Source organism: Trachurus japonicus, chromosome 4 (assembly GCF_045865225.1).
Source record: "Trachurus japonicus isolate A0001 chromosome 4, Traja_1.0".
NCBI lineage: Eukaryota > Metazoa > Chordata > Actinopteri > Carangiformes > Carangidae > Trachurus > Trachurus japonicus.
The window spans coordinates 2,605,549-2,633,061 of NC_140910.1; the positions used below are offsets into that span (position 1 = coordinate 2,605,549).

At 43.0% G+C, this 27,513-nt stretch overlaps 1 protein-coding gene across 2 annotated transcripts; it reads left to right on the forward strand.

Annotated features, from left to right (window-relative positions):
• Positions 1–27,100, forward strand: trappc8 (trafficking protein particle complex subunit 8). Of its 2 annotated transcripts, XM_085773367.1 has the most exons (30): positions 1–310; positions 2,870–3,079; positions 5,436–5,519; positions 6,768–6,857; positions 7,953–8,127; positions 9,151–9,304; positions 9,852–9,942; positions 10,630–10,892; positions 12,100–12,215; positions 12,335–12,485; positions 12,823–12,923; positions 13,295–13,400; positions 14,201–14,332; positions 14,805–15,029; positions 15,295–15,400; positions 16,198–16,392; positions 16,577–16,749; positions 16,853–16,927; positions 18,070–18,175; positions 18,507–18,664; positions 19,021–19,454; positions 20,496–20,652; positions 20,747–20,843; positions 22,406–22,474; positions 22,563–22,621; positions 22,729–22,935; positions 23,805–23,906; positions 24,006–24,145; positions 25,000–25,089; positions 25,856–27,100. In XM_085773367.1, the coding sequence occupies exons 1-30, from the start codon at positions 154–156 to the stop codon at positions 26,088–26,090; spliced, it is 4,458 nt and encodes a 1,485-aa protein (XP_085629493.1). In that variant the 5' UTR covers positions 1–153; the 3' UTR covers positions 26,091–27,100. The 2 variants fall into 2 exon arrangements, with proteins under 2 accessions (XP_085629493.1, XP_085629494.1); XM_085773368.1 differs by lacking the exon at positions 5,436–5,519.
• The last annotated feature ends 413 nt before the right edge of the window (positions 27,101–27,513 follow it).

Genomic DNA, 27,513 nt, shown 5'->3' on the forward strand with positions numbered 1-27,513 from the left:
ACACAGGAAGTGGGTTGGCGAATTCAACATGGCTGTTGTCTGCAAATAGAGAAGGGCTCGTCTTAAGCAATGAAATAGACCGGGCTTTCTTAAATTATAGGACAAAGTGACTCTGTTCCGTGTGTTAGCTGGTGTTGACTGTTGGCCGCCGACATGGCGCAGTGTGTTCAGTCCGTGCAGGAGTTCGTCCAGGACTCCTTCGTCCCGATGGTGGCCGTCTTATGTAGCGAAGAAGCGGAGAGAGTGACCCGCAAGAACAACCTCAACTTCGCCGAGCTGCTGCGGCCTTTCTGCAGGCTGACGTCCGAAGGTAAGGACGGCTCTGTGCCCACCGTGCCCGCCGCCTGCCAGCCTCGGAGCGGCCGCACGCTGCGCCTCGCACACAGGCAGCAGCTAACTTACCGTCTCTAGCTCTGGTTCACAGCTGACATTAGCCGTGGGCTAGCAGGCGGCTAGCAGCCCGGACTGTGACTAAGCAGCTGTGACTCTGACAGGAGGAGATACGAGGGGCCGACTGACACCTGACCACTCAAAGCTGAGAGCTGCTCTCTTTGGGGAAAACAGTCGAGTAGCCGGTGAACCAGCCCCGTGGTGCTGGATTATCAGACCCAACAACACATAGCTGAAACAGCAAAGGAAGCTAAGTGGCTAATGCGCTTTAGGTGTAGTCAGCACACGAAGCCATTTAAGACATTTTCCAGCTGCCTTCACTGTACGAGTACTTGTATATTTTCTACAAACATTGTTGCGGGTTTGTCATGAATATAATTTACTCTGCTTTCAGGAAATATCCTGGTCCTCTGTAATAGTCTCATTGTCCCCTCTGAGTAAATCAGGGGTGCCTCTGACAGCAGGGTCAGTGTGCGTTAGTAAACAGTGGCGACCCTGGACCCACTCCCTTGATACAGACTATTGACAGAAGATGCCATTTAGATGTCCCTTAAACATCTTACAAGGACACAACGTCTCTAAATGCCACGACTTACAGGTGTCCCTTGAATGCCTCACGCACAGGCTGTGGGTAGAGGCTGCTACACTCATGATCAGAGCATTTGGGGCTGTATCTGAAGGTGCTTTATAGCTGTTATCAGAGGGGCCACCAGGGGACCCTTACCTCTCGTCTTCCCCTGGTATTTGCTTGTTTTGCTTTCTCAGGGGGTGTGGGTGCTGGAGAAAACTGTGAAATATAAACTAAAAAATACAAACACATCTACTAGACACCAGCTCTCCCACTCATTCGCTGCCCTTGAAACATCATCTTTACTTCTGTTTACAGATTTTTGTCATTTGTCAGAGTCAGTCAGTTAGTGCTGATTATCTGATGACTAAGGACTGTGGAGAAACCCACACAGCAGTTTGGTTAAATTTAGTTTCTTTCAGTTTCATAATTGCTTTGCTACTTTTATCATTTCCACTTTAAGTCCTTTTATCTGCTGTTTTCATAATACAGCATACATACAAACTGGTAGATTACTGTCATAATACACATGTAGCCTCGACACAATCAAACTTTCAACTCCATAATTTATCAGCGTCATGTAACGGCTGCAGAGTTGCAGCGTATTGTTTCACTTTCACTTGATGACCATGGCTCAGGTCCTCCCTCCAGTCCCTCACAAAAAACAGTGTCTCTACATCAGGGGTGTCAAGCATGTGGCCCGTGGGCCAAAACCGGCCCAGCAGAGGGTCCAATCCGGCCCTCAGGATGAATTTGCCAAGTGTGAATATTTGAAATTGCACAAACATATTAATAATGTCCTAAAACAGAGGAAAAATTCAAATTTTAAAATATATTATTATCATGCTATTGTTTTACTGGGCCGTCCCACGTGAGATCAAATTGTGCTGTTTGTGGCACATGAACTAAATAGAGTTTGACACACCCCTGCTCTAAATGATCAGTTTTTATTCTGTCATTTTAAAGTTGTCTTTGATTTGTCCTCTAACGTCGCCCAGGACGGTGTTTTGGATTTGAATGTTCTGGATCGGTAAATTCAGTTCAACTGAAGCTCAGTGCTTGAATTTGAATAAAAACCAGACGTCTATTCAACTGCAGGAAGAGGGTGCAAGAATCCTGTTCAACAATGATTTTATTTTGGGATGAAATCAATGTTGTGTGTAATTAGATGTTGTTAATGCTGACAGAGACTAATCTGAACCTGCCAGGTCTGACTGGAGCAGGCAGCGTTGAATCTCACTGTGCTCACTGATCTCATGGCTCGTTTGAGTTGGACATTTCTTTAAACTGGAATCGCAAACAAACCAGATTATTGAACCAAAACCTTCATTAAACTGATCAATCAACTAACCAGCTTGCTCTTACTTGTTCTCTTTAATGCAATAATATAAGTTTCAAAGACTAGCCTGTACATCCTTGAGTCCAGGTGGACATTTATGCCACATTTGAAGAGGTTCCTTCTTCAAGGCCTGACTGACAAAATTGTGTTTTGTGAGGTCCCCAAACCCTTGACCTCATCAATTCACCCCGGAGTCTGAGTAAATGTTTCTGTCAAATTAGAAGAAGAGCCTTACTGAGCCTTACTGAGCTTTTGTTAGCTTTCACAAAAACGTGACGGACATGCGACCCAAAAACACAATTTCTCCGGCCTGGCCTGGGCTGTTGCTGTGTGAAGAGACAGAATGATTTTAATTTAACCCAGCTCCCAGATTATATATTAAACTTTAAGCTGCTTTCATGCTCTGAAAGCAGTCCATTATTTTTAACACATCACTGAGGTCACAGAGGAACTATAGCCATTAGAACGCAGTACTTCTGATCAGACCTGAGCCATGTCGTCCCACTTTGTGACTGTGCAGTGATTCACTGACCTGAATGACTGAACAACGTGTTGTGTTGTCTTGTCTCCAGGTCACATCCGAGACCCCAACAACCAGGTGCAGGTCGTGAAAAACCTGCGAATCTGTGTCAACAACGTGGTGACGACGCCGAGCACGACGTCTGCCGCGCTTAGCCCCGCCCAGCGCCGGCTGCTCAACGAGGTGGTGTTGTCCTGTCAGCCTCAGGAGGGCGCCGCCAGCAGCGTGATCACAGCAGGAGACTATGACCTCAACTTCAGTGGTAAGGGCCAGAACCGGACTGGTACGGGATCTGGAAGGCTGATTCTATATTTTAGGGTTTAGAAAGTCAAAAAATATTAAGATTTCAACCAAATTATACAACACAAACAAACATGAACGTCCATGATTGACTGATGGAGTTACACCATTGGTTACCTGGCCAAGTGTTGGACTTTTCCCTTTGACCATTGTCCTTTTGAAATCAGTTGGCGGAAAAAGATTATATAACGTAATTTCTGTCAGTGGTTCTGACACTTTCAGCTCTCTGTTCAGGTGTTTACTAGGAACTTACTGGCAAGGTGCACAGCTAAAGCAGACACTAGCAGTGTTATACAAAGAAACACCGGTGGACAACACTGGCAGGAGAAATACTCCACAGCGCTGTACGACTACGGACCTCCTAACTGTGCCATGACACCAACTTCATGTCTATGCGCAAAAAAAGGAGCAAGTAATTTAATCCTAAATCAAACCCCCACACAGTCCGGTCATAGGCAGTTCTCTAGATGTGGGTGTGTTGCACTGCTGGAAATATTAAACGTAAACAGCCTTTTTCTTTAATGCACGCCACACTTTAGAATAACAGTTATTAAAATGTAGTATATGTTTCCTGTTCATCAGAAAACTTTGGATCCATGCAGTGTAGATGATTCAAAGCCACAGCAGTTCATTGTGTTCATAACATCTTAAGATACTAAATTATATCAAATACTACACAGAAATCGAACAATCTGGCTTTAATCATTTCTTCCTCTCATTATTTTCTCTCTGGGTAGTGCTCAGTTGAGTTCATACAGTGATGGAGATGGTGTGGAGATGGTTCTCGGCTGTTTGTGGGCAGTAGGACTAGATCAATTGAGCCCACGTTATTAGGATGACAGTTTGACAGTTGGAAAAAAAAAATCTAATTCTGTTTCACCACCTTTCTGTGCATCTAATAGTGCCACTAATAATTTCTCTAATATACTAACACTGTTTTCCTCACCAGCCTGTTGGACAGCCCTCCTGCTACATGCCTAGGATTTGTACAATAATTAATAATTTGTGGTTTCTGTAGAGAGAAACCAAATGGTTACCAGCTAACTAGTTCTGGTCTGGGTCTGGACCCAAAGAGGCTATTATCAAGATTGCAAATAGTTTAACAATGAAATTATAATATGTGCCATTATTAACAGCGGCCAGCTCAGTAGAGCCCAAGTCCATAGTTTTTTTTTTTTTTACAGGTAAATAAACAGAGGACAAAGAATTTTTTTCCCAAAACTCCAAAAAGTTGACAGTGAAAATTGAGCATGTAGATCTTTATTCTGTGTACAGCAAACCCAGCGAGGCCAGTGTAACTCCAGTATGACCTGTGCATAAGAATCCTTGCTCTGTCTATCACTTCAACAACTGGCAATTTGAGTATTCACCGAAGATACAATGGATTCTAGAGAACCGGGATGTGTGTAGGAGTGTATGACAGCAGCTGCTGAAACACTGTGAGACTGAACAAAAGGAGGATGTACTGGAAAAACATAAATCGTGGATCCATCTGCCTGCAACAGCTGCAAGAGGAGCTGAAGGTTTGGCAGTGGATGTGCATTTACAGCCTGATGCTGCTGTCAGGAGCACACCGTGCATCGACTTAACAGCAGTAGATGGATCAACTGATGGAAGCGATGTACCCAGCTTTCAATACAGAGAAGGAGGATCTATGAAGATGACAGAATGTCTGGCACTAAAGGAGATACTGTACTGCTAAGTTTCAGTCTGGGATCCATCAGGACTGGAGGAAAGAGGAGCTATGACTCGGATGAAAGAGCACAGTCCAGATCTCTCTTCATACGGTGTACATGGTATCATCCAACCAGTTTGCTCCACTCTGTCAGTGAAGTATGGCAATGAAATAAATGCAGTGATGTCACTTTCTCATCAGCCTCTCTCCACCAGCCTCGCTTGGTGATGAGGCAGCTGAGCAAAGGCAAAATGCCCAGAGTGTAGAGTGAAGGACTATTTTTACACTGTCCAGACCAGAATGAATTATAATGACACAGATACACATCTTCTGTTCTCCAGCACATTACATTTACAATACAGCGGTCAGTGTAAAGTGAAATTTGAACTACAACTATTAATTTGTTAGAGAATCACTGATCATTTTCTGCGCTCTGCTTTGAATTAAAAACAACACAATTAACATTTGTAGTAGTTACACTCTAATATGACTGTTGGCAGTCACTTTCTTCTCCTCCTTCTCTTGATCATCTGTGCATCCTCACGCTGAGTGAGGAGACCTTGCAGGAAATAACAACTCACATTTTCTCTTTGAAACAAGCACGTTACTAACATGACCTTGGCTCTCTGCTTCCACCTGTCAGATCACTCTCTTAAAGCTAGCCTCCCATGGTACAGTGCCTGGAGAGAAACACTGTTGGAAGTCAGCACCTCTCAGCACTGCTCAGGTATCCCCCCCCCGTCTTGTGGCTCGTGTGTGGATAGTCGTAGTCCTCTCAGCTCCACACCTGCCCCACTCTTTTCCCTTCTAGTTTCCAGTAGCTGCCATCTTTTTGCGGGCGTCTCGGGCTTCTTTAGGTAGTTAGTGCTTTTATTATATAATGTATAATGTATATGCTGTGAAAACGCTGGCAGGTAGAACAGGTTATTTGACACCTGCAGACAAATGTAAAGAAAGAGGAGACTGGTATTTATAAAAGAAGAGTCTGTATAAATCTAATGAAGTCTTCAGACCAGGTTTACTGTACACGTATACCTGCAGTTCTAAACTGAACATAAGGTGATCTTCATTTTTCCCTGATTTCTCCTGATTTTCCTGATTGCCCTGACTGTATTAGTTTTTCTATCCACTCAACAGTTTATACAACTATGTAACCGAGTTGTTTATGAGTGATCATTTTCATCATTTATTCTTTTTTTCTGATGTTTAATCATGATAACGATGATGGGTTAGAGCTACTCTTTACGTGTAATGCCCAGCTGTTGTGTGTGATGACAGCTGTTCTGGTGCTGTTGGAGATTCTCATCAATGCAACACAATCGTTGAGCTGCACTTTTTTTTTTATTGACAGGTCTAAAGAACTGTATTGATCTGTAAATGTAGGTTGGGTCTGATTCCAGTGAACTGAAAATGGAAATGTGTTTCGTGCATGAATGCCCAGTTCCATAGTCATATAGAAAAAACATTGTGCCATTTGTGGTGTTTTACTAGCTCACAATGAAGCTGGTGCAGTATGGGCATCACATACATGTATTATTTATGAAGCCATGAAGCCATGAAAAGAGTTAATAACAAACAAAAACCTCCATCATTACTCTTTACCTTTTTATTATTAGATAAGACAGTAGAGAGGACAGGAAATACAATGAAACCAGCATCTAAAGGATTTGAAAATGTGTTACTATGGCACCATCCTGTGTTAGTGTTAAGACTGACACTGTGCCAGACAGCAATGCATGCTGGTTAATCCCCCTTCTGATCCTTTGGACATGGGATGAATGGGCTGAAAGCAACACAAAGACTGCTGTGTTATCTTGATGGAAACGTGACACAGCTACAGGCGAGCATGTGTCAGTCAGACACGGAAACAAAATTGTTAATTAAAAGCATTGGTTTTAATACTGGTCACATAGACAGGACAAATGTATAGCATTAAACAACGACTGATGATCTCATTTTGTCTTTGTGTGTCTAGCAACCACGCCCTGGTTCGAAGCCTACAGGGAGAACTTCCTGCAGACAATGCCTGCCTCCGAGCACGAGTTCCTCAATCACTACCTCGCCTGTATCCTTCCAACACCTCACAGACCTGACCCTACCACCTGCTGGGGTTGAATGATAAATACATTCGAAGAATAAATAATAGCAATTAGACTCCCACATTGCACGTCATCTTCTTCTATCATGCTTAGACATTTATATGATGCATGAAGAAGGGATGGTGACGAGCCCCATGTCTTCCTGAATACATCTGGACTCATTAGAAGCCATCTGAGCCATCTCTTCTCTCGCTTCATTGAAACAGATGCATTCTGTTATCTGTTCAGTTCCCATCATCAAGGCCAGGTTCGCCCAGGAGCCACAGACCTGGAGGTTAGGTTACCTGAATTCACCCTGAGAACTGTCTCTCTAGTATCTTAGTGCTACAACATGATCACGTCCAACCAGAGATTAAGCTCTATTTTATATTCAAATGAACATATGTGATTTGTTGCATCTCCAACATTATCATGTTTCCTAAGCCTCTGGTCTGACCAAACGCTACATCAAACACTGACCTGGTGTGATATGATTCATGTTTCAGATGAGTGAACACTGAGTGAATGTTACATTTAACAAGATTTGAATAATCAGACAATCCAAAATGTCAGATGCTTCTTAATCCACAGAAATATGTAACCTCACTTCAAATCACTATGTAAAGCTGAAAACACTGTAAGAAATAGAAATAAAGTAATAATAATAATAATTAATTCCTCTCTCAAGGAATATTGAAAATTGTTCAAACTTGAGCAGATAATAGTTTGTTCATCTACAACCTTATAGCTCACGGTAAGAAAGTAGACATTCAGGATCTTTAAAGGGTCTGAATCTGGAGTGTAAAGCAGCATGTGATGCTAACGTTAGCTCAGTCAGCTGCTGGGGTGCAGAAACTTTGACAGTATTATCAGTGTTGTCAGGTGGCCTGTTATTATTTTAACTGAGCAGATGTAGTTGTAGTTGTTGAAACATTATGATTGTACTTGATAATCATTCGATAATGTACTTTACACTATTGATAATGCCATTACTGTGCAACATGGTGGCCAAAAGAAAGACAATATAACTTGTGAAACGTGGTGTATGTCCTGTTGTGTCCTTGACCCGGTGCTTGCGACAGGCCTGCTGGTGGTGTCCTCCACCGAGGCGGTCCCTGTGGAGCAGTTCCTCAAGCTGTCCCAGGAGCAGCACAGGGTTCAGCACAGTGGAGAGTACACCAACCCCAAGTGGTTTATCCCCAACACGCTCAAGTACTACGTCTTACTGCATGACATGAGCGAGGGGGACGAGCAGAGGTACTGAAGGAAGCTTCATGTGTACATTTCTGCACATCAACTAGTCTGTGTTGTGGTCTTGTTGTCTTGTTTCAGATGGGATTAAACTATATGAGATTGTGTTTAGGGATGTGACGATTGTCAGGGAAATAATCACGGTATTACAATTATTATGCATTAATTAAAGGGATACTTCACCCAAAATTGATAATTCACCAATTTTCTACTCACCGTCATGCCAAGGAAGGGTTTGGAGAACTTTCAGAGTCATCAAAACGCTTGTGTAGTTCCAGGGGGGGTCCGGCTGGCAACAAAATTTGAATTTGAATTTATTTATTCAGGATAGCCCCTTGAGATGAATCATCTCATTTTCGATTTTGATTTTATAATGGTGGTGGATAGAGTTCACTTTTGAATCGTCCAAAACACACACTATGAAACATCCAAATACCTCCATACTGCTCGTCTGTACTGACCCAAGTGTCCTGAAGCCGCCACATGAAAAAGCTGTTCGGAAAAAAAATATTTTAATCAAATTTAGTCAAAATAATTTCATTACTAATTATATACACAAAATATTTAATGTAAGTATCTATTTATATTGGACCAATTATTAATCCCCCAGGGGAAATGTTTGAATTATTTTAGTGATTATTTGTCATACGCCAAATGTTTACGTTTTTTTTATTATTATTAAATTACAAATGACGTGCTAACATTGAAATTCCTACCAATTCAATGTTACGTTTGTTTTCGTTCCGTGCGAGTTGCGCTGATCTGCCGATACGGTTCTGACATTATCTTTTTTGGAAAGTGATAGTATTGAGGAATGTTTATGATTAATTAATTGTGGCGTTTAATACCGCGATGAATTGTGCCGAATCGTGACATCCCTAATTGTGTTACATTGGCAGTATGTTCTTGGTGCAAATGAGTGGCATTACTGAAATATAATACGTGTTACAATTTCTTCTCTGTTTTTTTATTCATGTTTAAAAAGCGGTGGATGAAGGTGTTTGTTCAATGTCCCTGCTTCCTCTCCAGGGCCGATGCGGTGTATGAGGATATGAAACAGCGGTACGGTCCTCAGGGCTGCTATCTGTTGAAAATGAACTCTCGTACTTCCTCGCCTGAAGAAGACGAACAGATCCCAGACCCCTGGAGTCAGTACCTGCACAGGAATAATCTACAAAACCAGGTAGGTGGCATCACCTTCAGTCCGCTCTGGGACTGTTGAGGATGTTTGTATTAAAAATCAGTAGCTGAAACCTGTGGATTTTAAAAGCATTCAGGGCCTCTTGAAGTATCCACAAGCTCTGCACAGCTGGATTTGGGCAGTCTGTCCAGCTGTGGTCTCAACTCACTACACTCAGAGCCGCTCCAGCGTTGCCCTGGCTGTGTGCTTCAGTCGTTGTGCCGACATGTGAACTGTTGCTCTCGTGTCTGGTTTCCTGGATCAGGTTTTGTTCAAGTGATGTAATTTTAAACAGATCTGCCTCAGTTCATTATTATTAATAGAAATGGGTTTATACCTTGTGCTATGCCACAGGTCCATTGGTCAAACTGGCTTGGGTTTTGTCCTATGGTGAACTTGTGCACTGTGTGACCTTGTATAGAGATGCTTTCATATTGTCATTGTAGGTCATTAGTGTGTATTGATGAGCTAAAGTGGTATTTTTATACATGTCAAAGCATCAAAAGACTCGATGCTTCCTGTTGTGTTAACGCTGCGACCTCTGCTGCAGGATACGCTTGATGATCCAACTGTGAACAGTGCTGCTGCTGAGAACAGCATCGGTGCAGCTGAAGTGGACCTCCCTCACCCCACAGAGAAAGGTCAGTGGGTTCAGCAGCTCTGCAAACAGTTGTCTCTGTCACTACGTGTCACACTGGACCACCAGCGTCACTCGCTACAACAAAGGCTCTGTCAGCCAAAATGTTTTAGTGTTGGTCGGTCCTGCTGTACTAACTGGTCTTTGATTGACCTGATGTTTTGGGGTGAGGTGGCCAGCCCAAGGTTCAGAGAATGTAGTCTGTACAACCATAGACCAGGATCCATAGTTCAGACTTAAAGGGATCAACATTTTGGCAAATTGGCCCTTTGTAATAATCCCTATAGTTTTAGGAGCAGGTAGGCGCATAGCCACGAGCTGCTCAGAGCTGCACTACGGAGGCTCATGGAATTTCTTGGTTTCCCCTGAACCCATCAAATACACAATCCAACAACTCCAAAACGCTCTGGTGGACAAGTTGTGACCTGCACATTCACCAAACTATGAGATAATAACGTAACGTTACGAGACAGAGTTGTTTTCGAGTCAAATGCAGAGACTGCTTGCTGAAAAACTGCAAACTCCAGCTTTATTGACAGTTAGCACAGGGTGGATTAACAACAACCCCATAACAATGCTGAGTAAGGTGTCAAGTTTTGTGTCAAATCCTTAGCAGAGTTGTTTGATCACTGTGACAAACAGACCAAACAGGTGAAGACTAAAGGCCTCTCTGTTGTGTATCAACTACCAGATGGAGTTTCCAACAGTCTGGAGAGCCATCCTCTCCAGCTGGACTCAGAGAGCGGCTCGGGGAGCCTGCACACCATCAGTGCTGTTAACACTGACATGAAGAAAGGTACCAGAGATCCAGAGGGCACAGCAGGAGGAGCAGGGAGCCACGGAGCGTTTCTCACCCTCAATGACCACGACCACATCAGACAGTTCATCCAAGAGTTTACCTTCAGAGGCCTCCTGCCGCACATAGAGAAGAACATCAGACAGCTCAATGACCAGGTACAACTCTGACTCCTCCTAACCCTCCTCCTCTCCTGAAACATGTTCACTTATTTACAAACTGATTCAGATTTAGACACGGAGCAATAATAAAACATCATCAAGTGCAACTAGTTATGACAGACTGTGATGTTCAGAGGTGACGTGTGGATCAAACAATTTGGTTATTTTGGAAGCTGAAGTTTGTGGTGTATTTCTATCAGTGATGGGAATCACGGCGTTACTAGCAGCGCTATTTTTTTCAGTAACAAGTAATCAAAACAGTTACTGTTTCCCCCATTACAACGCCGTTACTGTTACTGACAATAAAATGTGGCGTTACTCACCATTGACTCAAGATGTCCTGTCACAAAAAAATAGCTACAGCCGTTTAGGTGTACGTTATATAGCCTACACGGCTTTTTTTCAGTCCATCAACTAGTCAGAAAAAAAGCCGTTTAACTTACTCAGTATTCCTCCACACAGACCGGCTCCACAACACAGCGTCAGGAGTTGGTTGGTTAGTTCCAGATAAACAGCAGGTTAGGATTGTGGTTAGGGGGGCGAGTCCAAGTAATTTGACATATTTGAGCATTTTAATAAAACACAATAGTTGTTTTTCCTGGTAACTAGTTACTTTAATAATGTAGTAATTCAGCTACTAACTCTTTCCTCGCTTTTGAGGAAAGTAACTAGTAACTATTACTTTTTTAAAGTCATGTGCCCAACACTGATTTCTATACTCTCTTCAGTTCAGATAATAGTTAATTAAAGGTCCAGTGTGTAATATTTGTCAAGGTTTATTGACAAAATCTGAATATACTACCAATGAATATATTTCGTATAATTGCTATAAAATAAAATCTGTTTGGTTTTCATAGCCTTATAATTCTTCTTTTATATATACATATAAATAAAACAAGCCATTTTTGTATGGAATGGAAAATCCAGCCAACCAGAGAGCACGTTTCAAGAGTTTCATGTTCATAAATGAAAAATAGAATTATTTAATAGATAAATAATAGAATCAGAATGCTAGATGTCACTGCTTTCCCCTTATTTTACACATTGGACCTTTAACAGTATAAAGACCACAGTGGAGCAATAATGAGAATACTAGCAGTGATGTCACCATGGACTGGACTCAGCTGGATGTGCCGTTCTTTAACCCGACACCCCCCATCATCCTCACAGCACTGACACATGTGATCTTCCTCTCCGTCCTCAGCTGGTCTCCAGGAAAGGTCTGAGCCGCTCGCTGTTCACTGCCACCAAGAAGTGGTTCGGAGGAGGAAAAGGTCCAGAGAAGAGCATCAGTGAACCAAAGAGCACGTGCGGCCTCCTGTAAGCTCCGCCCCCCACATCATCATCACACCTCAGGACACTTCAATATGGCTCCTGTGCATTTACACATAGACCACTGCATGTGATTGTGGCTTCATGTCTCTTGTCTCTGATATCAGATATCCCCCAGAAGCCCCCGAGCTGCAGATCAGGAAGATGGCTGACCTGTGCTTCCTGGTTCAGCACTACGAGCTGGCCTACAGCTGTTATCACACTGCCAAGAAAGACTTCCTGTCGGACCAGGCCATGCTGTATGCCGCAGGAGCGCTGGTGAGAACAGGCACCGTCACATACACACATCTGTCTGTCCCTATGAGGACCTCGTGTCAATGTCCGTAACTCACAACTCAGATTTTTAAAGCTCCGTACAGAGACGTTGTGTGTAAAACAGAGGAATGACAAATCTGTAGCAGCACAATGTTGAGCAGCTGTTAGATGATGATGATGATTCCTCATAAATTCAACTTTCAACTGTTCAATGAAAAAATTTGTTTGTTTCAAATAACTCCACTTAACCTCCTGCATCTTGACCTTTATTCTCTTCCCTTTTCCACTGTTCTAACATCTCTCCATGTTTTCTGTCCATTCATCTCGTCATCTTCTCTAGGAAATGGCAGCAGTGTCGGCCTTTCTGCAGGCTGGAGCAGCCAGGCCTTATCCAGCACACTACATGGACACCGCAATACAGACGTACAGAGATGTCTGCAAGTATGTTCCTTTGGTTTTTGCTGATAGTTTAGATCAGGTTTTGGTTTTGATCTGTTTTGTCTCCTGGTTTGTTATTCAGGAACACATTGGAAGCTTTGGTGTAAACACAGGATGTTTAATGTTATCCAGAGTGTGTGTTCAGGGCTCACCAGCCACTGAGATTTCACCTTGGATGTCAAATACAGCTAGGAGTTCACAAATACCATCTGAGATTTTTAAAACTATTACAAAAATGTATGAGATCAAAACAAATATAGGGTGTTTTCAGGCTGCAACAACACTTCCAAATGTGTCCATTTTAGATAATACTGGTGTGTGTGTTTTAAGTGGTCTTGTGTGTTAACAGCACCTCTTCCCTCTGCCCTCAACAGGAACATGGTACTGGCTGAGCGATGTGCTTTACTCAGCGCTGAGATTCTCAAGAGTCAGGCAAAATACTCGGACGCTGCAACTCTGCTCATCAAGATGACCAGTGAGGTGAGAGAAGCATCAGTACTGTTGTGTGTCTGGACGTTACATGTTCATGTTCACATCATATGCCAGGAATTCTCACAGACAGGTAGAACTGTGATAAATTGTATTTTTTGTTGATTTATTTCAGTAGTTCAATTTAAATAGTGAAACTCATATTAAATAGATTCATGACACACGGACTGAAATATTTAATGCCTTGATTATGGCTTACATTCAATGAAAACCCAAAATTCAGTAAATCAAAACATAAGAATATAGTGAAAAAGGTTCACTATTGTAACCTAATGGTGTCACACTCTAATCAGCTGATTAACTCCAAACACCTTCAAAGGTTTCCTGAGCCTTTAAATGGTCTCTCAGTCTGGTTCATGAGGAAGACTGCTGACCTGATAGGTGAATTCTCATTCATTGAGATGCAGCTGCAGTCACATATTGAGCTGTGGCGTTTTCTTCCTGCAACTTTAGCCATTTCTAAAAAAAAAACAAAAACAAAAACTTAGCTCATTCGATCTGCAATTCAGTTCAGTTAAAATTAGTTTAGCATTGTTCATTGTAGTTTTTATTTAGTTTTATTTGTGTAAAAACAGGCATTTTTATTTAAATTTCAGTTAATTACATTGTTTTTTCATAGCTAGTTTTAGTTAACTGTAATGACCCTGGTGCTGACCATGTGAGATGATTATATTTATATTCAGTATATACTGTATATAGTGAACACAAATGATCCCACAGGAGTAACTGAGTAACTAATTCATTCTCAGAGGTCAAATGATTCAGACTCATTCTTTGACCTTTGTGTCCAGGACTCTGACCTGCGCAGCGCTCTGCTGTTGGAGCAGGCCGCCCACTGCTTCATTAATATGCGCAACCCCATGGTGCGAAAGTTTGCCTTCCACATGATCCTGGCTGGTCACCGGTTCAGCAAAGCAGGACAGGTGAGATTTTCATCCGTCACCGATCTGTGTGCTCTGACCAGATTTCTCATCACTTGTGGTTTTGTTGTTTTGGACAAAGCTGGTACTAGGTTAAAGTAAAACAAATTGTTTGTGTATTAATTATTGTTCATGAATTCAATTCTTGAGTTAATAAAGGAGCTATAGGTCTTGCTACATGGCTAACAGTAGTTTACTGATCAGTCCAAATGAAACACTGAATGCAATATCAGACTTCATCCTTTGTTCCTGAAAGACAACACAAATGTTAACTCATGTCTCCATCACAAGAGAATTCATTAAGTGTCATGTTTAACTCTTGTCAGCGAAGACGAAGGGATGTCATCGTATTCATGTGCCTGTGATGTTGAATTATTTTTTAATTCTCTACTGCTGCTGCTGTCGGCTGCCTTGTGGACTTTGACGAGCTCTTGTTTCTCCTGGCTCTTGCTCTCTCCGCTGTCTCTTCATGTAGCGGAGGCACGCGCTGCGCTGCTACTGCCAAGCCATGCAGGTGTACAAGGAGAGGGGCTGGTCTCTGGCCGAAGACCATATCAACTTCACCATCGGCCGTCAGTCCTTCACACTCCGCCAACCAGAGAATGCCGTCGTCGCCTTCAGACAGATCCTGACCAATGACAGCAGGCAGACGGCCACGCAGCAGGCCGCCTTCCTCAGAGAGTATCTCTACGTTTATAAGGTGATCACTGTACTGACACAGTTGGAAAGTGTAAAGAAACTTATAACTTACTAAATAACAAAAACGTGTAATCTAACTACTGAAGAAAGTACTTTTTTACTTTTTTATCAAAAGGTAAAACCCCTGGGAAACACCCCTGGTTAGGACTAACATGTACAATCTGGAAAAATAAAGCATTAAAATTAAAATTAAAATTGGTTCACAGGCAAGAAACCCAGCTGATAGACAAGTAACCATGTTGTGTGCGTTTGTTTGTGTCTTTCAGAGTGTGATGGGGGGAAATGAAGTGGACCTCCCTCAGCTCCCTCTGCCCTGCATCCACAGCTCTGCCACAAGGGTTTACTTCGGACATGAACGCCGCCTGGCAGAAGGTAACACGCTGACGAGTCACTGCTGATCAAAGCTCAGCTTCATCTGAACAGAAGAGTTAAGAAGTTAAGAATCACCAGCTTTGTTAAGGTTTTGTTGAAGTCATGTTTATCTGATTACAAATTTATATAATATTTCCACATCACTTTGCCCACAGTGTCCTCAGTGGGTTTTTACAAAGGAAAGACAAAATAAATTACTGCCTGGTTCCTTCCTCTTTCACCATTTCTGTCTCTGCCCCCCACACACCTGTCTGGTTCTTACAATAGAGAAATGGAAGAAACTAGAATCACTTTCTCGTGGTTGTCTAACACTCACAGTTTTAGATCCAGTGGTATCCAGAGTCACATAAAATATTTACGCTTATGAAATGTACTTATTGCTGCATAAAGTCTTGTCTCATGGCTGAATAGGGTTCTTTGAGGTCACACTGAACTTGACCTTTGACCAATGCAGCTGGTCCATATGCACTGTTAATAATAATGACCATCATCCCAGCCTAACCTTGTTTTTACATTTTTGTCAGTTCCTCAGGGAATAATGTTTGGATATTGATATTTTAAAAAGTCAGGCATAACTTTGTATGTAATAAATTTAATGTGGTGAATAAACAACACTACTACTTAGTAGGTTTTTAAAAGTAGCATGATGTCTGACCAACAACCTTATTTATGGACAAAGCAAAGGTTTCTATAACTCAGGGCTGCGCGGTGTGACTGTGTCAGAGCAAAGACATGATATGATGTGATACTGAACGACTAACCATCAATCTTTTATTCCTATTATCTGATATGCACAGGGGAAAAACAGGCAGCCACTCATGTGTCACTGGACCAGGAGTACGACCAGGACTTGGCGACCATGTGGTGCCACCTAGAGGAGCAGCTGGTGGCTGCTGCCAACAGAGGGACTGTCCCAGGAACCTTCCAGCCCACCCAGTGCTGCCTCAACAGCCAGACGGACAACCTGCGCCACCCACTGGCTGTAGTGGAGGGTGAGTGGTCCGAGGCATTCAGACATGACGGCGAAGCAGGAATGACTCTGTTCCGTTTCTCTTTGACCTCCAACTGTGTTAATGCGGTGTGCACCTTTAATGTTTGACCAGACCAGGGAGCCTCTTCATCCTGCCACTGCTCAGTAACAGCCCCCTCCCTCCCTGTCTGTCTCTGTCTCTGCAGAGCCGATCATAGTGGAGGTCTCGTTCAGGAACCCCTTGAAGGTTCCTCTGGCTCTGTCCAACCTCTCGCTCCTCTGGAGGTTCACAGCCGACGTCGCATCTCCAGCAAACCAGAAGACCGCCGAAGCATTGGAGGGAGAGACCATCACCAATGAGGAGACCCTGGCTCGAGGGGTGAGCCACCTGAGAGAACCTCTTCTCAGATTACTGCTATTAGTACTTTTCATTACATTTCATGGATGGATGTATTGAAAGAAACACTTGTTTCCTCTTGCAGGTGGCTCAGAAAGACGACATTGTCACCACTGAGACCATCCTCGATTTTAACATGGGTCCAGAAGAGACCAAAACGGTAAAGTGCAGAAATCTGACTGTAAACCTGATCACTCCACTGACTGTGTGCTAAAGCTGCTGCACTCTGCATATGTCAGACACTGAACCTGAGCACAGAGGCCAACAGAATAAACAAAAAAATTTCAAGTCCTTAAGGAATAAATATAAACTAGGGCTGTCAAACGCTTAAAAAAATTAACTCAATTAATCACATTATAATTCTGAGATTAATCGCAATTAATCTCGATTAAAATACTAAATATTATATACACTAATATTACTTACTTACTTAGTTTTTCACATTATCACTATATTTTGATTTGCACACTGCAACCATAATAGCTACACAAATCACATCACAGGCTTCAATGTGAATGGAGAACTTTTTTGTTTTGTTTTGTTTTGTTAATGGAGAACTTTGTCCTCCTGAAGCTGCCGTACATGTGACAGGACACCGTCTCACAGACACAGTTTACAACTCGTCTGATTGATCACTGTCATTGTCAAACCACGAGGGTTTGTCTGTGATCAAACCACCGATGGCAGTGAGTTTTACCCCATCACAGCTCTTCACATACGGTGGGATGATGCTGCACTCCAGACGGAAATACGAGACAAACCCTGTCCAGTAGTGATTCAAAACAGGATGTGCTATTGAACCCTCAAATATGGGATGTTACTGAGGCGCTGCGTGGCGCAGTGGTTAAAGCAGCCGCCCCATGTAGAGGCTACAGTCCTCAACGCAGGCGCCCCCGGTTCCCCGCGTCGGGCAGACCTTTCCTGCATGTCATTTGCCCTCTCTCTGCCTCCCCCTTTCCTGTCTATCTCACTGTGCTATCAAATAAAGGCAAACAAAGCAAAAAATATACTTTGAAAAAAAAAAAAAAAAAGGGATGTTACCATATTTCAACGGACTGTTGAAAACCCCAGTGGCAACACAGATACAGACTGAATACACAGACGGGCACTACCTAAGTCACGTGACGAAATTAATCGTGCGTTAATTTTTTTTAACGCGTCATTGTTTCCAGATTAATCACATGCGTTAACGCGTTAACTTTGATAGCCCTGATATAAACATCAGAAACTGAACCTTCTTTGGTTCATGGAAAATTGGAGTTATGTTGTGCTGCTAACAGTCACTCTGACCTTTGACCCCAGGCACGACTCAGGCTGCTGCCACACAGAACCGGACAGCTGAACATTGTGGGTGTGGTGTACAACCTGGCTGAAACCTCGTCTGGTGACACGGCTCCTGGCACTGATGGTAACACACACACATACACAGAAACATCCAAGTGTTATGTTAATATGTGTTTATATCAACAAAGAAACAGCCATTGATTCATATAACTCAGACTTGGCTACTATGCACACATAAATATAGCATCCTTCTATCTAATATCATGTACACAACATGTGTAACTGCCCATATTCTTATGTGTTAGTCAGAGTTAGACTTATTTACATTTTCATCTTTTTTGTGCTACAACATTTAAGAGAAAAAATGAAAACCCAGTGGTGGATAATTCAGCCGTTTTATGCTTCTGATGTGATGCCAACACAAATCCACACTGGTTAACTTGTTGCCCCTACAGGCCAGCAGACCACCAGTTTGATGGTGGTTCGTGGAAAACAGGACCTGAAGATCCAAGGCCCACGACTCAACCAGACCAAAGAGGACAAGATGGTGGTCCGACATGGTCCTGACCGACGCCTGGACCCCATCATAACACCATCCATGCCCCTGATGGAGGTACCACTGACTCACTGACCGTAGAGACATTAACCCCACCCGGTGCTAATGCAGTCTGGCCTATCTAAACACTAAAGGCTCTGTTTTATCACTCCAGAGTGTGTGGTCTGAAGCACATGGGACAAGTGCATTTAGAATGTGTTTGTGTCAGTTTTACTATTGTATTGATTGGAAAGTTACAGTCAGTGTGTAACAGCCAAAAATACAATCAGAGCACCTGAAAATGTCCTGTAAAAGCCAACTGTACTCACCTCTTGGTGTGTTATGAATCACAGGCTTAGATTGTATTTGTGGTCAGCTGATTACATATCTTTGTGCACTAACTACAGTGTTGTCTGTTTATTTGTGTGTGTCAGGTCTTCTTTTTGCAGTTTCCCACCGCTCTGCTGTGCGGTGAGATCAGGAAGGCCTACGTCGAGTTCTGTAACGTCAGCAGTGTTGCGTTGCGTGGCCTGCGGGTGGCGTCCACCCACCCGGATTTCTTCACCTTCGGCAGCCAGGCCACGACACCCGACACGCCGCTCAGCCCAAACTCAGCCGAGAGCTGCTCAGCGTACAAAACTCTGGCCACGATGCCCCAGCCGGGCTCGGTGGCGTCTGAGATGCTGGTTTCAGCGGAGGATTTCAGCCAGCTGTCCAGTGTGATGGACATCCCCATAGAGGGCAGCACGCTGCAGCCGGGGGAGTCCACCCAGCTGCCTCTGTGGCTCAGAGGACCAGACCAGGAGGGAGTGCATGAGATCAGCTTCCTCTTCTACTACGAGAGCATAGAGAAAGGACTCAAAATCAGGTAAAGATATGAGTGGAGTCAGTTAGAAAGCATTCCTAATTATAGGTGTATACCACTCATATGCTGCTTTTAGCACAAAGCTAAAGCTCATATCATTCATAAATCTAGTAGGAGAAAATCTCTCTACTAGGGATGGGCATTTCAAGCAAAAGTACTAGTACTAGTAGTTAAAGGGACATTGTGTAACTTCTCCTGTTATCTATTCATGAAAATCGATTATTTGGTTCAAAAGTCTGTTTTTCATTAATCAGTAATCCCCCCCATCAACAAACTGAAGTGTTCCTTTCAGCTCTGAATTTGCCGTTCATATCATTCATATCTACATGGAGCGGGTAAGCTCGGTGCTGCTGCCATGTGGTGTCGCCATGTTTTTACGTTCAGTGGCAGCGTGACGGTAGGAAACCACGGAAACTCAGCGGAGACACCGGAGCTGTCGGCTCAGGTCGAGGTGGCGTCTGTGAAAAGTCACCGTGGTAACGCAGTGAGGAGGAATGGAGCGTTACACTGATGCTGCATTCACCTGCAGTCGGGCAGACGGCCGTCGGTAACAAACCAGATGTCATTTTAGTCACAGAAGTCGAGAGAAAGCCGGTAAAACGTGGGTCAGGTAAACAATACGACATCGCCATGACAACATATTGTCACGTGTATTGTTTTGCCTCGTGCTGACAGACCACTTGTTTACATAGAGGCTTGTTTATGCCGTTATGTGCAGCGGCTGTCGTCCGTCTGCCGTCTGCCCAATTCCACGTGAATGCAGCATGAAAAATACGATTGAGTTGCTTGTGATATACAACCACAACGCTAGATGGGAGGAATTCCTACACAATGTACCTTTAATTTAGAGATACTTTTTTAAAATTTGTATTATTTATTTTTCTATTCTGACTCTATTCGTGCCGTACAATGAGTGGCGTTACAATATTTGTTTTTCATATTTTACCATAAATTTAGTGAGGCGGTTTTATTACATTATAACTAGTGATATAAAGTTAGATCTGATAACTCACCTCCATCATGTCTTTCTCTCCTCACATGAAGTCATCGGGTGTTGCGGCACACAGTGTTCATCTGTGCCAGTCGCTCTCTGAGTGTTCAGGCGTCGGCCTCCCGCAGCAGCGTCTCCCCACATCACAGCCTGGACGACAAAGGGAGTGGCGGGACGCTGGTCTTTATTGACGTGGAGAACATTAACACGGTGAGATGCTCAGAGCGCCACGCACACGTCGTCCCGCTTGAACCAACACGTCACTGCTCAGACTTTTTATAATTTGTCTCCTCTCGGCTCTCAGAGTGAGTCCGGTGTACGTGAGTTCCACATCGTCCAGGTGTCCAGCAGCAGCCAGAACTGGCGCCTCCATAAGTGTATCAACCCATCCAGGGATAAAGGTGAGTCCAAGTCCTTTTATTCTCTATTGTGTAACTGCTGTGGGCTCCATTTCAATAAAAAACAAAAATCAATCATGTACAAATAAACTGCAGTCCGTGTATGTGAACATCAGGGAAAAGAAGACTTTCCCTGTGTGCTTTTTTTTTAAAGGGATAGTTCAACATTTTGGCAAATTGGCCCATTGCCATAATCCCTAGAGTTTTAGGAGTAGGTTTGTTGCCTTTAATTGTCGGTGCAAGCTGTTTTTAGAACGGCGGAGCAGAGCAGCGAGCTGCTCAGAGCTACGCTACAGAGGCTAATGGAATTTCTTGGTTTCCCTCATCAAACTCATCAAATACACAATCCAACAACTCCAAAACACTCAGGTGGACAAGTTGTGACCTGCACATTCACCACGCTATGAGATAATAACGGACTGTTACAAGACTTGTTGTTTTCGAGGTAAATTCATGCAAAACTGCTGATGCGCGTTTCCATCGAGGGCAGTTTTTCGGTAAGCAGTCTCTGCATTTACCTCGAAAACAACTTTGTCTCGTAATGTTCCGTTATTATCTCATAGAGTGGTGAATGTGCAGGTCACAACTCGTCCACGAGAGCGTTGTGGAGTTGTTGGATTGTGTGTTTGATGATATACAAGTGGGTTTAAATCTGAACTTTCAGCCAAATCGCATGGTCTTAATCGATAAATAAATACATAGAACAAGGTGTCAGGTGTCATGTTGGAGCTTTAGGTGTCATGGTAACAAGTGGTCATTATTGGTCATCAACACACATAGATATATATACGTAGATGCCGCATTCGGGCTTGTTTGGAATGTCTCACGGCCGCCATCTTGAGGAGTAGTTCCTCCTGACAAGCAATCAACAGTCAGAGGGTTTGACAGCTGTGAATCTGGCAAAATGCCAAACTTTAGTGCCGCGTATGGATGTTCCCATGAAAGAAACGCCAAAACGAAGAGACATGGAATAACTTTTCTCAAGTAATAAGTTGTTTTATATTATATAACTGTTATGAACTTCTTGAATTTGATGTAGGTAAGTTATCTGACATAAATGAAACTAACGTAACGTATCATAGGGTGGATACGTGTTACATTTAGTGCATATACCGGTAGTTAATATATTAATAGTTTGTTATTTTGTTGCCTGTATGTGTACGCTAGGCTTATCAGCTGTTTCCCCCGGCTGTGAGTTTGTGGTTGCCATGGTGATGAGGCCGACGAGTGGGTGTAAACCACTGTAGGCTACCTATAATTGTGCTAGGCCATATTAAATCAGTTTTATGGCACTTACATTAACCCTAACTGCGAACGTGAGTTGTGTACCTGAATTGTAGTATTTATATTAAAACAAACGGCTTGAAAATCGGTTGAAAATTCAGTAATAGACCTCTGCCTCTGTAGATACAGTAAGTAAAAGTTAGACACCTCCTGCTCAAGATGGCGGCGGCAGCGACAATCCGTTCCAATGGGCAGCAGCGTCAGAGGCGGCATCTACGTTTATATATCTATGATCAACACAACACTGACATCAGTCTGTGATGTTCTGTCTTCACCTCCAGACTGTAAACTCACCAGCAGAGAAAGAGCCAAGCTGTGTTTCAGAGCCACACGATGCAAACCCCACCAAGGTAACTGACCCAGAGTCAGCACCACCTCCATCACTGTGCTGTGGTCACACTGACAGTTCTCAGTAATCACTAATGTGTCTGTCCCCAGCTACCTCGGACGCTGTGCAGAAATACACCTTTGCAGACCTGAACCTGGGAAATGAACGGGTAAATTTAACACACACGTTGATATTAGAGAAGGAGGCGTTGCTAACAGCAACACGCAGTAAAAACAAAATGCTGATTTCGGTTTAATTTGTCAAACGTCGGTGCAGATCATCAGCTCCTCCACACCCTGCGGAGATTTCTTCTTCCGCTGCTGCCGGACCTCGGAGCCTCAGCGAGTGGACGTGGCATCGTCTAGGACGACATCCAACAGCAAGAGTCAGGGCTCCATGTCCTCTGAGGACAGAGCGTCCGACATCAGCAACATCGTGAAGAAGTGCAACGAGCTGGACCTCAACATTATCGTCATCTGGAAGGTTTGTGAACAGACAGAGGACGGGTGATTGAGCTGGCAGCTTATATGATGATACTGATAAATAGATGCTCTGCACCTACAGCAGTCAGAGGTTGAGACGTATTGTTTTTGAGTTGTCTTTCCCATTCTACTTGCCACATTTTTTTTTTTACTTAATTTGTCATTAGATAATACATCATCAAAATAGTATGAACAAGTGAAAAAAGAACAAAAAACAAAGCGACAGACATTCCAAGACATGACAAAGGCACAAATCGAACAGAAATGATATAAGGACAGAGATGATCAAATTATTTAGATAATATAGGAATGAAAAAATAAAGAAGTGAATAAGAGTAAATAAATAAAACAGATAAATAGAAATAGAAACATTTATAAAAAGAAAGAAAGGAGATAAAAAACTAAACAACAAAAACAGGGCAAATTAAAATGACAGACAACTTCACTTACTGTAATGTAGTTTGAATAAAATTCAATAGCTGATAAGCATTTTTTGTTGGATTCAAGGTGTGACAGAGACTCAAAATATATTTTTAATTCAATTAAAAATAATGGGAATGAGTGGGTTGCCTTGGACATTTTGACTTTAATATGAAGAGATTAATTATGTTAAATGTATTATTGTGAGAGAAGGAGCCAGAAATAATGATTTCTAGTTGCCACATTATCTCACCCGATCTTAATGTTGTGACATCACCAGGGTCAAACTGTTTCATCAAGGAGCAGCACCTCATAGTCATATTTATCATTTTCCTCCTACTTGGTCATCTCCTGTTTTTATTTATGCATAAAAAAGACAAAGAGACCTGTCAACACTGGGAATGGGCCGTCAGTGCTGCAGCTCAGTGTGTGGTTTGTGGGTCTGTGCAGGCTTATGTGGTGGAGGACAACAAACAGCTGATCCTGGAGGGGCAGCTCCACGTGGCGCTGCAGACCATCGGCAAGGAGGCCACTTCTCTGACTCCCAAAGAGGTCAGTTATCACACACACATGCACGCACGCACACGCACACACACACACACACACACACACACAGGCACAGTAGTCACTTTGAGTGTGTTTGTGTTTCAGGAAGCGCAGGAGATGGTGCTGCTCAAGTTTAAATCGGAGGTGCCTCTTCCAGTCGTCGTGCCGTCAGCAGAGCTGTCTCAACTCATCAAAACCAACTTGCACTACCCCGAGACCTACACACATCCGTTTGTCCAGGACAGGTGAGACACACACACATACAAACACACACTGCTGACTGAGATGAGCAGCAGCAGCAGTAGGTCCAAGCACAAGAGCAGGACAGTGAGCAGAGATCGAGAACCATGATAGTCCACATTCTTTCTGAAATTCACTCAGTATTTTTTTATGAGGAATATGATTCAATTCATTGGTAATTTAGATTTCCATTAAGATATCACTGAGTTTGTTTAGAATTAATCTCTAACAGGCCCACGGAGGTCTGCTGCTTCATTACTGCATCAAGGAGCAGCACCTCATACTCATATTTATTATTCTCCTTCTACTTGTAAATGCTAATTTGCAGATGGAAATTAGCATTTTAGCTACAATCCGACATTTTTACATACGGTACTATGTTCATCAATGTGCAATGTCCCATCTAAATAAACAAATAAATACAAATACAAAACATTAATAATTGTTTTATATCATATTTCTGAGAGGAACTATGATCTTTATTTTCAGTAAAATAAAAATAAAAAACAGAAAAACTACAGTCTTAACATGCATGTGATAGACACATCGCAAGTTTGGTTCTTGTGCTACAAGAATATCAGCTGTAGCACTTTGGGCAAAAACAGTTAACATATATACAGTGTAAGATTGATCAAATCAGCCACATTCATCTTGATGACAGTGTGCTGGTAATTGTACCCTAAGTCTGTCTGTCCCTCCCATTTATCTGAAAGCAATATCTCAGTGGTGCCTTCAGGGAACTGCTGAAAACATTTAGCACAAATGTCATTGAAGGTCCAGTACTGCAGGTTGTGTCGATGCAGTAGGTGAGGAATGTCCAGAGAGGAGGCTGTAACTCCAGTTTTCTGTCTTGTTCCAGTCTCTGTCTGGTGCCGGTTACTCTGACTCTGTCCAACTGCTCCATGGCTCATGTGGACGTCATCATTGACTTGCGGCACAAAAGCACAAGGTGAGTTTCTGGTTTGTTGATACACAGTGTATTTTAAGGTAAGATGAGGTAAAACTTGTCCCCGGGAGGCAATTTAGATTACAGCCAGTAGTTCACGAGACACATCAATTACAAAGTCAGATCTATATAATCCAAAACACTCTGGTGGACAAGTTGTGACCTGCACATTCACCACGCTATGAGATAATAATGGAACGTTACCAGACAGAGTTGTTTTCGAGGTAAATTCATGCAAAACCGCTGATGTGCGTTTCCATCGGGGGCAGTTTTTCAGCAAGCAGTCTCTGCATTTGCCCCAAAAACAACTCAGTCTCGTAACGTTCTGTTATTATCTCATAGCGTGGTGAATGTGCAGGTCACAACTTGTCCACCAGAGCGTTTTGGAGTTGTTGGATTGTGTTTTTGATGAGTTTGATGAGGGAAACCCAGAAATCCCATGAGCCTCCGTAGCGTAGCTCTGAGCAGCTCGCGGCTCTGCTCCACCGTTCTAAAAATAGCTTGCACCGACAATTAAAGGTAACAAACCTACTGCTAAAACTATAGGGATTATGGCAATGGGCAAATTTGCCAAAATGTTGAACTATCCCTTTAATACTACAGTTAGATCAACAAGCTGAAATCCTGATTGGTAGTACAAATGTGTGACTCAAACAACAGCAGTTACCAGCAGCTAAATATTCACTTCACACTGAACAAACTTGGTTACATCTTCTCATGTACATTTCTTTTGCAGTTTTACATCTCTGTCCATCCATGACTTTTTCAGCCCTGAGTCTCTGGAGGTCCACAACTCGTTCACCTGGGTGGGCCAGAGCCAGCACAAGCTGCAGCTGAAGCCGGAGGAGGTGCTGTGCCTGTCCCTGCGAGCCTGTTTCCTCCAGGCGGGAGTCTACAACCTGAACACGCCGCGAGTCTTCGCCAAGCCGGCCAACCAGGGGACCATGTGCGAGACGAGCCAGCAGACGGCGAGCCCCGCCCTCATCATCATCAACAACGCCTGAGGAAGCAGATAGGAAGGTCTGGACCCTGCGGACACAGAAAACCAATGACCAGAGTCCACCAGCGACTTTCTACACGACCATACGGGGTCTTCTTCAATAAAAAGTGGACAGGGCTTTTGTATGGATTAGTATAACAGAGAAATGTTTATTTAAAAAAAACAAAAACAGCTACAGTTTGTAGAGACTGATGAGCTGATGGTGCAGGTGAAGTGGTCAGACAGTCAAGAAATATCACGTTTCATCCAATAACAGTCAAAGATTCTCTCACTTGCACGTTAGTTTTCCTGTGCACTGCCCGATCGTCATCACACAGGTCGACCCTCCTCCTCCTCCCACCACCACCACCACCACCCACCCCTCCATACCTCCACTGTCCCCACCCGTCACCAGCATCTCAAACAACACACTCACGGTCGGAACAGATCCAAAGACCAGGATGTTGACTCTAAACTAAACCTGTCAAGCTAAGTCACAGAAACAAACTGTGTGTGTGTGTGTGTGCGTGTGTGTGCATGTTGTCTTACCCTGAGGCGGCAGTTTGTCCTGGAGGTGTGTACTCTGTGGGAGGAAACTGTATTTGCAAAAAAAAAAACCACTGAACGCTAGAGAAATCAGTTTGAAATGTGTCTGGGTGTGACGTCTTAACAAGCTGTTTACATCCTGAGTGTTGTCCATCCCACCACCGGCCTCCTCTCCTCCTGGACAAGATGGACATGGACGACTTAACCCCCGTCTCACTCTGTCAGGACAGCAGACCACCGTGTCCTCGTGTGCACACGGCGGATTTTCTCAATTCCAGCCAGTCCCCTCTCCCCCACTCTGTTTAACCTGTCTGTATTGTCATGGAGCTCCTGTATGCATTGGCTGGACAGCTTTTTCTGAAAATTATGTATTATATTTATATAACAAAGTGGATGTAAATAGAAAATAAAAAATGTAACTAATGATACTGTAAGTATTGTGAGAGACTGATGTCTGGACAGAAAAAAATAAATTGACATTTATCCATACAGAGTATGATGTTATGACAGTTTCAGGCATGAGCATGATGGGTAATTCGTCCAAAAAAACTAAAGGGATTAAAAAAATAAACAGTTTCTTAAGCAGTAATCATAAAATTCAAATTGCATATTAAAAAATAATAATAATGTAAGCAAGTAGCGTCTCTATTTATACTTTGGGTTGGTCGATTGGTATATCCCTCCTCTCTGATCAAAGCAGGAATGGTTTTCTTATTTGAAAATGAATCTGCTTTTTTTTTTTTGTCAGGCACTCACAGGTGAGATACAATCTGTCATCTGAGGGAAAACTCCCAGCATGCAACTCTTTTTCTTCTTCAGTAAATAATTAGGAACATATTTACTCCAATGAAAAATAACACAGGCTTTGCGGGCACAGCCTGCACTTGGGTTTATCCGCATGT

Excerpts from the sequence above, each read along its gene's own strand:
- trappc8 (XM_085773367.1), top strand. The coding sequence starts at position 154 with ATGGCGCAGTGTGTTCAGTCCGTGCAGGAGTTCGTCCAGGACTCCTTC. Across the intron at positions 16,393-16,576 it reads CCCACTGGCTGTAGTGGAGG|AGCCGATCATAGTGGAGGTC; the intron begins GTGAGTGGTCCG and ends CTGTCTCTGCAG. Across the intron at positions 16,750-16,852 it reads AGGAGACCCTGGCTCGAGGG|GTGGCTCAGAAAGACGACAT; the intron begins GTGAGCCACCTG and ends TTCCTCTTGCAG.